The sequence below is a fragment of the Elephantulus edwardii genome, unplaced genomic scaffold (genome assembly GCF_000299155.1).
Source record: "Elephantulus edwardii isolate Elephantulus edwardi_28Jun2011 unplaced genomic scaffold, EleEdw1.0 scaffold00133, whole genome shotgun sequence".
Taxonomy (NCBI): domain Eukaryota; kingdom Metazoa; phylum Chordata; class Mammalia; order Macroscelidea; family Macroscelididae; genus Elephantulus; species Elephantulus edwardii.
In genome coordinates this window covers 787,742-801,733 of record NW_006399883.1, presented here as the reverse complement: position 1 = coordinate 801,733, position 13,992 = coordinate 787,742, and the positions used below count along the sequence as shown (strand labels likewise).

Sequence of the window (13,992 nt, the reverse complement as noted above, 5' to 3'; positions counted from 1 at the left end):
AGACAGTGCGATTGGCACAGGACAGAGCGGAGTTTAGGGCTGTTGTACATAGGGTCACTATGAGTCACAAGCGACTCGACGGCACATAACAACAACAATATTATTATGAATAAAGAAACCGGATTCTGACTATTCAGAGCTATTTGTGGAGGTTTTCATAGTGTACACTTTATTTATATAACTTTTCGTTAAAATTCTTTATCAGATTAAGTGAATGGAAGTTTTAATAAATTACTGTTTCAGTACTCAGATATTTTTATTAACTCCAAAAATAAGACTATGAGGAGACTCTGGTGGCCTAGGGAATAAGAAGTTGCACTGCTAACCCAAAGACAAGTGGTTCAGATCCATTGGTCCTTGGGAGAAAATGGACAGTCTTCTCCCCTGCAACCTCTAAAAATCTCCTGGAGGACCAACTATGAGTTGGTTCCAATTCAATGGCAATGAGTCAATCAGTTAGTCTGTAAAGTCAGACTGTAAAGGAAATTGAAAATTATCTGGGAAATGAAGTAGACACACTCTCTAGAATTAATACAATTGTGCTAAGCTATTTACCCTAGTTGTATCATGCAGACTTGTTAACTTTTATCTAATTTTCATTTCCAGAATAAAATTCCTTTCATTTTCTATAGTCAGTGGTACTGTTGCTGTGTTACATACCATCCAATCTGAGCTGAGTCAAGGGTATTACTTATTCTAATAATATGGGCATTGATTCACATTTTACATGTACTTTTTAAGCTTTGTGGACTATTCATTTCAAGAATATTTTCCCTTTTTCTCTCTACTCAAGGAAACATCAAACTTCTCTGAGGGGAGAGTGCCTATGTGCCAACAAGGAACACAACTGAAAAACACCAAAAAATAGGGTCCCATTCAAAACAGCACCTCCTTTTCCAAAGATCACACATTGTCTAACAGGAAATATAATACAATAGAGATATCATTGCTGATGTCAGATGCACCCTTGCTGAAAAAAAATAAAAAGAATGTTTATCTGTACATTGTTGACTTTGCAAAGGCGTTTGACTGTGTGAATGATAACAAGTTATGGCTAACATTGAAAATAATGGTAATCACAAAACATTTAATTGTACATGTGAAACCTAGACCTAGGCCAAGACACTGGTGTGAAAACAGAACAAGGGCTGCATGGTTTAAAATGAGGGAAGATGTGCACTAGAGTTACATCCTTTCTCTACACCCATTTAATCTATATACTGAGCAAATTATTCAAGAAGCTGGACTCTGAAGAATAATGTGGCATCAGAATTGGAGGAAAACTCAACAATAACCCTTGTTATACAAATTACACAGCCTTGCTTGCTGAAAGTGAGGAGAACGTAAAGCACTTGCTATAGAAGGCTAAACATTACAGCCTTCAATATGGGTTGCATCTCAACATCAAGAAAATAAAAGCAATACCATGCTGAATAGAGAAAGAATTGAGACTGTCAACAGCTTTAGCTTACTTGGATTGATAATCACCACCATTGGTACTAGTAATCAGGAGATCAGGAGACATATTTAACTGGGAAAGTCTATAGTCAGGGACTTCTCCAAATGAATGAGGAGTAATAGTGTCAGTTTGAGGACAAAAGTGCACCTGATTCAGGCCACATTCTTTTCAGTAATTTGTCATACACTTAAGAGCTGGACAATGATGAAGAATAACAGAAGAAGAATGATGCCTTTGAACTGTGGAGTTGGAGAAAAGTGATCAAAATCCCATATACTGCCAAAAGAACAAATAAGATATTCCTTGGAGAAGGTTCAGCCAGAGTGCTCCATGGAGGCAAAGATGATGAAGGTTCTTCTCACATACTTCAGAAATGTTATGAGAGATTATTTCTTGGAGAAGAACATTATGCTTGGGAAGGTGAAGGGGCAGCGAAAGAGAGGAAGACCCTCAAACAGATGGATTGACAGAGTGACTGTGGCAATGGCTTAAGTGTGTCAGATATTCTGAGGATAGGATCTCCATTCTGAAGATAGGACAGGGTTCGGATCTGTTGTTCATATGCTTGCTATGTATGGATCATACTTAACTCAATGACATCTAAAAACAATAATAGTGTTGATATCAACTTACAGTAACTATATAATTTTTTTATTTACATTGGTCTGCTTTCAAAATACCATCTCAGACATATGTCTCATAATAAAAGTATACAGAATATCCCTGGGCCTCCACAAGAAAAAGACTGATAACACCATTACAAAATTGGCAAAGACATAGAAAGAATTTTCACATAGGAAGATATTCAAATGGCAAACAGACACATGAAGAAATGCTCCAAATCACTGGCAATCAGAGAGATACAATTTTAAACAATGAGATTCCATCTTTCTTCAGAAGTAGCAGCAAAGTTTAACAGAACAGCAAGCAGTAAATGTTGGCGAGGCTGTGGAGAGATTGAAACTCTCATGCACTGCTAATGGGACTATAAAATGATACAACCATCTCGAAAGGTATTTTGGCATTTCCTCAAAAAGCTGAATTTAGAAATGCCTTACCACTGAGCCATTCCACTGCTGGGAATACAACTCAAGGCAATTAGAGCTTAAATATAAACAGACATACATGCATGCATACATGCATGCATACATACATACATACATACATACATACATACACCTATGTTCACAGCAGTGCTATTCACAATAGCAAGAAAACGGAAACAATCTAAATGTCCATCAGTATCATGTAAATTATCTATATCTTGATTGTGGCAATGGTTTCAAGTTACAAAATGTTTACAGAGAGTCATCAAATGTGGTTTTAAGGGGTGAATTTTAGTATATATATTGTGTCTATAATGATGACTTTTAATTTCAACTGTGCTATTTTACAAATGAATAATATTAAATTAAGGACAGTAATTCTTTTTCTTGAGAGGTTTCCAGTAGTTCTGCATATCTTCTGTGCCTATTGTTAATTGGTTTAGGGACAGACTCCCATGACACCATTCCCAAGGGCTCCCCAATCCTGAACTGCATACTTCAGTAGAAGCTATGGAAGGACTTGCCCTGATCTAGAAACTGGTACCGAGCCCTCATATATTGGTTTCAAACCTGATCAGGTATCAAGAAGAAAGGTAACTAATTCCTTTACAGAGACTGTAAAAAATGAAAGAGAATGCTTCTTCTTGAGACAGGAGAAAATGGCTGCAGCGACTGGAGATTTACCAGACAGCAATAACTACGGAATTGGGGAAAGGCAGACTAATGTTACTTTACTGATCAATAAACAATCGCTTTCCATGGCAGGAAGTTAACTCTGGTGATCTAACCAGTCCCAAAGCTTCAAGGCTGGCTAACCTACATAAAACGGAAACCTGTTTCTCATAGTAAGTCATGAGTGTATCAAATGCATTTTTCTAATAAAGGGGAGAAATGGGAAGTAAAATTGATTTGCAGAGGTTAATTATGTAGAGGGCACGAGTAGTACAGTGATAAAATTCTCTTCTTCCACATAGATCTGGATTTGATTCCTGGTCAATATACCTCACGTCTATCCCCTATCCATTTATCTATGTGTATCTATGGGGAGATTTTTTATGTTGCTATGATGCCGAACAAGTCTTAAGAGAGCTCCCAAACTAAAAATAATTCTAGATTAATGTCTTCTGTTCTGTTGTTATGTACCATCGAGCCAGAACCAACCTATAGCTGACCCTCCAGAAGGTTTTAAGAGGCAGTTAATTACGTGAGAGGATATTGTCCATCCTTCACCCTTCTTCTTCAGTTCTACTTCTAAAAATAAATAAAAGAACTATAGATCACAGTGTCCAGATCCATAAATTATCACTGAGATAGTCAAGATCCATCAGCCTTTAATTCCCTTTACATGGGTTCATTTTGAGCTAGGGGATTCCACAGCGAATAACAATAAGGGAGAGAGAGAGAGAGAAGAGAGAATCATTATATATATATATATAATGTGAGAGTTGAAATCTTTGTAGAAGAGACTCTAGAGGCAATTGTTTAGATCTTAGTGTTTCTTTTGTCTTTGCCTTATAGTAGACTCAGTAATGGCACACTGCTGATTCCCTCTTTAAGCCCTTAGTATAAAGCTGGCACATAGCAAAATACCCATTAAATGTCCCTTGTTACTATAGTTGTTGCTTTTTCAACAATTTCTCTTTCAACAATTTTCTCAAGATATATTTAAGGCCCATACAAGCAGCATGATTAATGCATGCAAAACACTCGGAAAGTTTGTAATTCCTCCATGAGAGTTAACAACTGATGCTCTAATCATTGTTAATACTGCTTCTATAATACTTTCATGGGATGATAGGGATGCAACAATCATGTTGTCTTGTGGTCATTTTGGGGGGGTTGGCACAGTCTGGGTTAAGAAAAGCACTGCCTAGATCCTGCATGGCAAAAACTTGTGCTTCTTCTTACACATCATTTCCTTAAGAGTTTAAGGGAATGTAGGGCAATGAAGTTACAGACAGGAGCAGTCTGTCCAGGATCTTCTGAAAAGAGCTATGCTTTACTATTCTTCAAAACAAAGAGAGTCCTACTTTTGATTATTAAACAGAGAAGTTATTAACAATAAATGTTGTTTTTCCTAGGAAAAATTAAGAATATGCTTATATTTTCAGCTGAGTTAACCTACAGAATTGTTTATTTCTTTGTTCCTAAAATTATCCCAAGTCATAAGTATTAACTGTATGAAGACAAAAGCATCACAATTTTGACAGAAAATATTTTGCAAGAATTTTGTTTATGTAGAGTGTGAGCATGATTGAGTTAAGATTGTGCTCATACCTAGGCAATAGCATAATTTGTTAGTGAATTGCTATTTCACTATAATATGTTCCAAACAATTTTATCAATATTTATTGAATTATTGTAATTTTTAAAGAACATAAGTTCTTACATATTAAGTAGGTCATTTTTAAATATGATTAAAGAAGCTAAAGAACACTTAATTTCTTTTTAAGGTCGTAAAGATAGCTACTGATGGAAACAATGTCTCTTAAAGTAGGAGTCATTTATTATTACTCTATATCCCAAGACACAAAAGACTGAATAATATAATGATTAATTTGAAATAATAATATTAATATTCAAAATATCACATTTATAGATCCTAATTTGCCTATCCATAAAATTATTGCTTCATACTTGAAAGGAACTGGCATGAAAGCATGTGCTCCCATCCCAAAAACACACAGTTAAAATGTACTAGCTGCTTTAAAGGGAAAATATGGCCAATTTCTTCTGATGCCACTAAGTGCTTTTGAAAACTCACTGGGGGGTCAGCTATAAGTACAATCTGACTCAGTAGTAAATAATCAGGCATTTGCTTCTATTATATTTCAGAGTTTATCTCTATTTCTCATTTGTTTTGCAATCAAAAAGTAATCAAATTTTACAATGGTTAATAATACTAACTGGTTTATGATCTTCCTTTTTTCTCAAAACTCTGGAATACCATGTCATAGTCTATGTATGATAATTGAGATTAATGAAGCATGGTTTTCAAGGATATTTCCTCCATTATTTTATGTTGTTAAACAATTCAATATCTATGTAACAGGTGGCATTTACATGCCAAAAGTTAGGAAGACGGAGAAACATCACAAAGATCTCCGAAAAACAGGTTCCGATTCTTTAGTAACCTAAAGAAAAGCAATTCCCTGGTACCAAGGAGCTGTTAACTGCTTATAGTGATTCTGCATTGAAGTATTGTACTAAGAACTCTGCTCTTTTTACATTGACTGCTTTTATGTAATGGTTTAACTTTTTATCTAAAATAAAGTCTAAGCATTGGCTTTCGGATGAAATGGTTTAAGATAGCCTGTGAAAGAAAGCTTTTTTTTCTGGTAGTTGTTGTGAAATGAGAAGGGACATTGTGTATGAATGACTATGACCCACGAAAGAAATCAACTCACTGAAAAATGAATTTTAATATCTCATTTACAAATTTCACTTCTAATCAGAAGGAAAAAAATTAATATTTAGACACTGACTTTGAAACAATCCCTATGTACACATAAGACCTTAAATTTAATTTGTAATTCTGCTGGAATCATCCATAGGGGGTCGCACTGATAACCCAAAGGCCTTACCTCTTGGCCATTTGAAATCCACCAGTGGCTCTGTGAGGGAAAGCTGAGCTATTTCCTCCTGTTTCAGCCTCAGAATACATACTAGAAAGTCAGCTGGGAGTAGATTCTGACTCAATGGCAATTAATTTGATTTGGAGTTGTTGGTTTTTTGAGAAAAAAATATTTATTAACCAGATTTTATTTCATTCCATAGGCAATGAGTAAGAACAAAAAGGTGTGACAGTCGTCAGTATAAGCTGTTAATTAAGTAAAGAGATTATTCAAGTGTGAAACTCAAAAAGTAGGCTAACAGTGAAAGACTGAATAAACTCAGGAAATGAGAAGTTTGATTGACAATTAAAATTTCTTGAGTTTAGGATTGAGAGAGAGCCTCACGAGAAGCCTAAGAGAGGCTCTGTAGTTGCAAAGGTAGAAAAGATCATTTTAAAAACCTACAGTATGCCAGATTCAAAAATGCTAATATAAGTTCTTTGTCATTGAGTTAGAACCAACTTATAGCTGACCCTCCAGCAGGCTTTTGGAGACTGTAAATTGCACAGGGGGAAATTGTTCCTCATTCTCCCTCAAAGTCCATAGCCGTCTAGGACCCATTAAAAAGATATGTGAAAAAAGATGATCAATTTAGAGACTATTACCTGTTAAATGAATAAATATTCATTTTTCCCACATCAGATAAGCTGTAACATATAATCTTTTTTTTAATTTTCATTTGCCCTGATGTAAAAAACAAACAAAAGATTCTCTTTATTAAGAATTGTTTTTTCTTGATTTAATTTTGGCCATAGGTGTACACAGAGGATGGTGCTGATCAGGAGACAAAAATATATTCACAATGCATATCTTCTATTATTTTGCCTCTAGGTTTTCAATTCAAATAAAATGTTCGCATGAAAACATGGATCAAAATAATGTGACGTCAGATGACTTCATCCTTCTAGGGCTCTTCCCTGGTTTCGAGTATCCCCACCTCCTCATCTTCATCATCCTCCTCATCTACACCATTGCTTTCACCGGAAACGCCCTCCTGATCCTCCTCATTTCGATGGATACCCGTCTCCACACCCCCATGTACTTCCTGCTTAGCCAGCTCTCCCTCATTGACCTTTCTTACATCACCAGCACAGTCCCCAAGACAGTGACCAACTACTTCACAGGGAGAAAGAACATTTCCTACTTTGCCTGTGCAACTCAGTTGTTTTTCTTTCTCACGCTTGGCCTTGCCGAGTGTATTCTCTTGACTCTCATGGCTTATGATCGCTATGTGGCTGTCTGTAACCCCCTGAGATACACAATCCTCATGAGCCCTAGGATCTGTCTACAAATGGCTGCTGCAGCCTGGATAGGAGGAGCTCTTGCAGCCCTTGTCCATACCATTTACCCAATGCATTTCCCTATCTGCGGCTCCAGGAAAATTAATCATTATTTTTGTGAGATGCCTGCCATCTTGAGACTCTCTTGTGTGGACACATCAGCTTACGAGATGGTGAAGTTTGTGTCGACTATTGTGTTTCTTCTGATTCCTTTTGTTCTCATCCTGTTATCCTACACCTTCATTTTCTTCACTGTACTTAGGATGAAATCCCGCAAGGGGAGGAACAAAGCCCTGGCCACCTGCTCTTCTCACCTGACTGTGGTGAGTCTCTACTTTGGTCAGGCCATCTTCATCTACATGATGCCCAGCTCTTCACACACTCCCAAGCAAGACCAGATAGGAGCTGTGCTTGGCACCATAGTGATCCCCATGCTCAATCCTCTCATCTACAGCCTAAGGAACAAAGAAGTTGTAGGGGCTCTGAAGAAAAGGATGGGAAAGTACTGCAAATGTGAAAACGTCCTGTTTCCACAATGTCCTTCTCAAAAATGTTCTATCCTTTAACTTTTTAGAGTGTCAACAGTCAACTCAAATTCCAAGATGTTTTTCATTATAGTACTGAAACTATAGTATCATGAAAGACAAAGAAAGATCAATCTTTTAGGATATTGATATTTGCTTATTTATGGAGCTATACTCAAGACCACAGTGGTGTTTTCAGTTGAGTTTAACGTAACCAACTTTGATTTATTTTTATTAGAAAACTCATTCTTTTTATATCTACAAATCTTTGATCAAGTTCAATACAATTCTAGCACTAACTTTTTGATTGCTGTTTCTTCTTTTTAAATATGTGTTTTTATCCATCTCGTTATTCTTAGCCCTCTTCACTGAATCTTCATTCTCCAAGAGATCAAACATTAATTCACAATAGAGCCTTCCCAGATAACTCTTCTTTCCTGTAAATTGAGTTGTTCATGTGTCCTTTTCTATTTTTATCTATAATTTGCATGGCTATTGTTTTGTCTATAAGTTTAAATAACAGATTAAATATGTGAACAGGAATCATAAAGAGTTAAATTTACTCTGGAAGGCAATTTGGCACTTCCACAAAACGCTGAACATAGAAATTTCATATGACCCAGCTATTCCACTACTTGGATTATATCCTGAGACAATGAGAACTGAGGCACAAATAGAGACTTGTACATCAATGTTCACAGCAGCATTATTCACCATCACAAGAATATGGAAACAGCCCAGATGTCCAACCACAAATGAATGGGTTGAGAAATTATGGTACATTCACACAATGGAATACTATGCAGCACACAGGAGCAATAGCTTTTAAATTATTACCTAAATTGGGAGGGACTGAAAAGCTTTATGGTTTGTGAACTAACTCAATCCCAAAACGATAAATATTGTATAAAACCCTTATTGTAAGGTGAGCATAAGAATCCAAGGGGGGAGAGGGTAAAAGCAGAGGGATGAGGTTGTGCAGCGGTAGCGGGGATTAATCATGGAGTTGTACACTTTATGGGTTGGGGGAGGTGAGGGAAATTGGAAGAATCTGTTCTGGAAAACAAGGTATTCAAATTTTGTAAATAAACTAGTATAATAAAAAAAGATAAATTCAGAAAAAGTTAAGAATGATTTACCCTCCTCTTTTTTCCTACTGAATTTTTCCATTTTTCATTTTTCCTTGCTACATTTAATAGTTAGATTTATCCACCTAATGAAAATAGCTTAACTGTATGCATGTATTATCATAGCTATTACGAGTGTAGCTTACAGTAGCTGGTGGTGGTAGTGGTGGTGCTATTGTTAGGGGCCATTAAGTTGACCATGACTCCTAACAACTTTAAGAAAAACAAATCTGAATGCACCATCCTCACAATCTCATTCATGATCAAGTTCATTGGTGTTGACATAGTTTAACTACTAAGGCAGAGGACACTATTCTTAATAAAATAAGTAATAACAAAAGTAGCCAGGAAATGAAAAGGCACATTGCCATGGGAAAGTCTGCTGTTAGGGATCTCTCCAAAGTACTGAAGAGCAATGGTGTCTCTCTGGAGACTAAGGTGCATTTGATACAGGCCATTGTCTTTGCAATCAATTGTTATGCATCAGAGAGTTGGACAATGACTAGGGAGGATAGAAGGAGAATTGATGCCTTTGAGCTGTGGTGCTGGAGAAGAGTACTGAGAATACCATGGACTGCTAGGAAAACAGATTTGTCCTGGAAAGAGTTAAACCGGGTGGCTCCTTGGAGGCAAGGATTCTGAGGCTCCGTCTAACATACTTTGGACATGTTGTGAGGAGAGACCGGTCCTTGGAGAAGGACATCATGCTTGGGAGGGTGGAGGGTCGGCGCATGAGGGGAAGGCCCTCTATGAGGTGGATTGATTCAGTGACTGGGATAATTGGGATGGGAGTGTCCAAGACAGTGCGATTGGCACAGGACAGAGCAGAGTTTAGGGCTGTTGTACATAGGGTCACTATGAGTCGCAAGCGACTCGACGGCACATAACAACAACAACAACAACAACATAAATATGATTAATAAATTATCTTTAAACTTCCCCCATTTTTATTAATATCATCATTACCATTATCAAAATCTTTCCTTCTAAGAAAATCTTTCATTTTTCAAATTTTGCTTATTTTGTTGTTGCTGAGTATATACACAGGGAACAGATGAATTCAACAATTTTAACATGTAAAATCCAGTGATACTGGCTATATCCTTAGAATTGTGCATCCACTCTCATCATCTTTTTCTGATTTCTCTCTCCTTCATTAACATAAACTTATACACCCTTTAAATTCCTATCTGAGCTCTGATAGTCAAGTGGTAAGGAGTAGCACTGCCAATCAAAAGGCATGAAGTTCTAATACAGAAACTGCTCTGCTCCATAAGAAAAAGATGAGAAATCTCTTCCCTTATAATTTCCAGCCTCTGTTTATCTACTAGAGAGTTAGCCATGAGTCAGTTCTTTCTCAATGACACATTAAAACAATAATGTTTTTCACATCGGATTTTTCCCCTTCCGTTTATCTATCCTTCCCTCCACCTATGAAATTGTGTGACCTATGATTAAGCCTCCCCACCTCCTTGGATCCTCGTACTTGATCTACAATGATGGTCTTATACAGTATTTGTCTTTATGAGACTGAGTTAGTTTACTTAACATAATGCTCTCCAGTCCCTTCCATGTCAGGTAGTAATTTACAAAATTATTGCTCCTACGTGTTGCATAGAATTCCATTGTGTGAATATGCCATGATTTCTCAATCCATTCCATTGTGGTTGGACATTTGGGCTGTTTCCATATTCTTGCTATGGTGAACAACTTTGTATGTAAACCAGTATAAAATAATTCTTAAAAACCCCAAAATTATATATCACAAAAAATAATATTCCTATGTATTTTTTTTCAAGTTGCTATATAGAGAGAGCTCTTTTAAAAAGATAATGCTCAATGCTCAAGGCATACAACAATACTACCATTCCATTTCCTCATTCTGTTCCTGACTTTGATACTGCAGGGCCCAGTTGCTATGTTTTTAATGACTGTAAGCTTTGAAGGCCCCCGGCTACACAATGGACACTACAGGGTGTAACAGAATTGTTGTTGTCAGGTTCCATAGAGTCAAGTACAATGTAGAGCAACCCTATAAACAACAGATACAAACCCTATCTTATCCTGAACCATCTTCGCACTTGCAACACACCAGAGTCCACTGAGGCAGTCACCATGTCAATCTACCTGATCGAGGGTCTTCCTCTCCTTCGCCGGCACTTCACCCTTCCAAGCATCATATCCCTATTCAAGGAATAGCCCCTCCTAGCAACAAGCTCAATGTATGTGAGGTGAAGCCTCAAAAAGAGCCTCTAAAGAGCCCTCTGACTGCACCCTCTCCACGACATATTTGTTTCTTATTTTTGCTGTCCATGGATGTTCAGTACGCTTCTCCAACAGCACAGCTGAAAGGCTTCAATTCTTCTTCTGTCATCCTTGTCTATTGTCCAGTTCTCAGAGGCATAGCAAGTGATCAGAAAGACCGTAGCCTGCATCAGATGCACCTTGGTCCTCAAAGTGACATCATCACAACTCAATAATTTGGAGACTGCAAATTTTCCCAGTGCAATGTGTCTCCTGATTTCCTTACTGCTAGTTATTAAAGGTTATTAATTGTGGATTCAAGTAAGATGAAGCTGTTGGCAGTTTCAATCTCTTTTCCATCCATCAGGATGTTGCCTATCAGTCCAGTGGTAAGAATATTTGTTTTCTTGCCACTGAAATGCAATCCATACTGAAGGCTACATTCCTTGATTTTCTGCAACAACTCTTTCAAGTCCTCACTATCAGCAAACAAGGTTGTGTGGTATGCATGATCCAGATTATTGGTTTTCCTCCAATCCTGATGCCACATTCCTCTTCAAAGACTCCAGCTTCTCAAATACTTTGCTCAACATATAGATTGAATAGGTATGGAAAGAGAATACAAGCCTGACACACCATCTTCTTAATTTTAAACCATTTAGTGTTCCCCTAGTCTGTTCACACAGCAGCCTCCTGGTCCAGGTATAGGTTTCACATGAGCACAATGAAGTGCTCTGGGACTCCCAGGTATTGCATTATTAGTCAAAAAGTCAATATCAAGTTCCATTCTGAAATATAATATTGTGAGTGACAGGATAATGCCCATATGCATACAAGAAAGATGTGTTAACACAAATATTATTCAAATATACACTCCTACATCTAGACTCAAAGAAGAAGAAATTAAGACTACCACTATTATTCAAATATACACACCAACAACTAAAGCCAAAGGGGGGAAAAATATTGGAAATTTCTATCAACTTTTGTGGGGGTTCTGGTGGTCTTGTAGTATGAAAATGCTACAATCTCATAGCCATGCTGTTCACATCCACTAGCTGCTCCACTCGCAAAGGATGAGCAATCTTCTCCCATTGCCTCTAAAAACCCACAAGAGGATTCACTATGAGTTGTTTTCTACCTAACAGCACACAACTACAACAAGATCGAGATGCATTAAAAATAATTTGTTGTTGGAATGCAAAAGGTAGAAACAAAGAAGGACTGGCAGTTGATATCAAAATACAGATACTGGTATCAAAAAGATACAGATTTGATGAGAGAAATCAAGCTGGAGATCAAAACACTGAATTTTGAACACTCAATGAGTTGTTCATTGCAAATCTCTTTCTTTAAAACACACACACACACACACACACACACACACACACACACACACACACCAAACAAAACAAATGGTGACTACACACATGAAACTCACCAGAATAAAATTACACAGAAATCAGATTGACTACATTTGTGGGAAGAATCAATAGTAAAGCTCAAAATCAGCAAACAAAACAATGTGAAAGGTTGATTATGGAACAGCCAACAGATATTTGTTCGTAGGTGTCCTTGAGTCAAGTAAAACTCATTATGAACATGTGAACAATAGACCTGAACCCTATCCTATCCTGCACCAACCTTACAACCTCTGACACACTCGAGACCATTGTGGCAGTCACTGACAATCCACCTGGATGCAAGTCTTCCTTTCTTTCACTGTTCCTTCTAACCATTATGATCCTCTCCAGGAATATCCTCTCCTAGCAACAAATTCAAATTATATGAGATGATACATTGTCATATCTGCCTCCAAGGAGCACTTTGGCTGCATCTTCTCCAAGACATATCTCTTTGTTCTTTTGGCAGTCCAGGGGATATTCAGTGCTTGTCTCCAACATCACAGTTTATAAGCATTATTTTTTCTTCTGTCATGCACTTGCTGTGAAGGGTCAAGGACTGCAGCCTTCAGTATGGACTGAGGCTCAATGTCAAGAAGACAAAGATTCTCACCACTGGACCAATTGGCAGTGTCAGGATGGATGATGAAGAGATTGAGAGTGTTCACAGCTTCAGTTTGCTCTGCTCCATGGTCAACACTCTTGGCACCAGCAGTCAGGAAATCAAAAAGTGTATTGCGACGGGAAAGTCTGCTGTTAGGTACCTCTCTAAAGTACTCAGGAACAACGGTGTCTCTCTGGAGATTAAGGTGCGCCTGATACAAGCCCTGGTCTTTGCAATCGCTTGTTATGCATCAGAGCGTTGGACAATGACTAGAGAGGACAGAAGGAGAGTGGATGCTTTTGAGCTGTGGTGCTGGAGAAGAATACTGAATGTACCACGGACTGCCAGGAAAACAAGCAGATTCATCTTGGAGAGGATTAACCAAGCTACTCCTTGGAGGCAAGGATTCTGGGGCTTCATCTGACATACTTTGGACATGTTGCCAGGAGGGACGGGTCCTTGGAGAGGGACATCATGCTTGGGAGGGTGGAGGGACGGCACAGGAGGGGAAGACCCTCTATGAGATGGATTGATTCGGTGACTGGGGTAATCGGGATGGGTGTGTAAGAGGCAGTGCAGTTGGCGCAGGATAGAGCAGGGTTTAGGGCTGTTGTGTATAGGGTCGCTATGAGTTACAAATGACTCGACGGCACATAACAACAAACAACAACAATATCTTTACTCATTATCC

At 37.9% G+C, this 13,992-nt stretch overlaps 1 protein-coding gene across 1 annotated transcript; it reads left to right on the top strand.

Moving 5' to 3' along the window:
* Nucleotides 1–6,984: 6,984 nt before the first annotated feature.
* LOC102851443 (olfactory receptor 2T1-like) lies at nt 6,985–13,551 on the top strand (the record flags this gene model as incomplete). Its single annotated transcript, XM_006893966.1, has 2 exons — nt 6,985–7,869; nt 13,501–13,551. Coding segments are annotated over exons 1-2 (936 nt in total), but the record flags the coding sequence as incomplete, so codon positions are not given.
* Nucleotides 13,552–13,992: the final 441 nt, after the last annotated feature.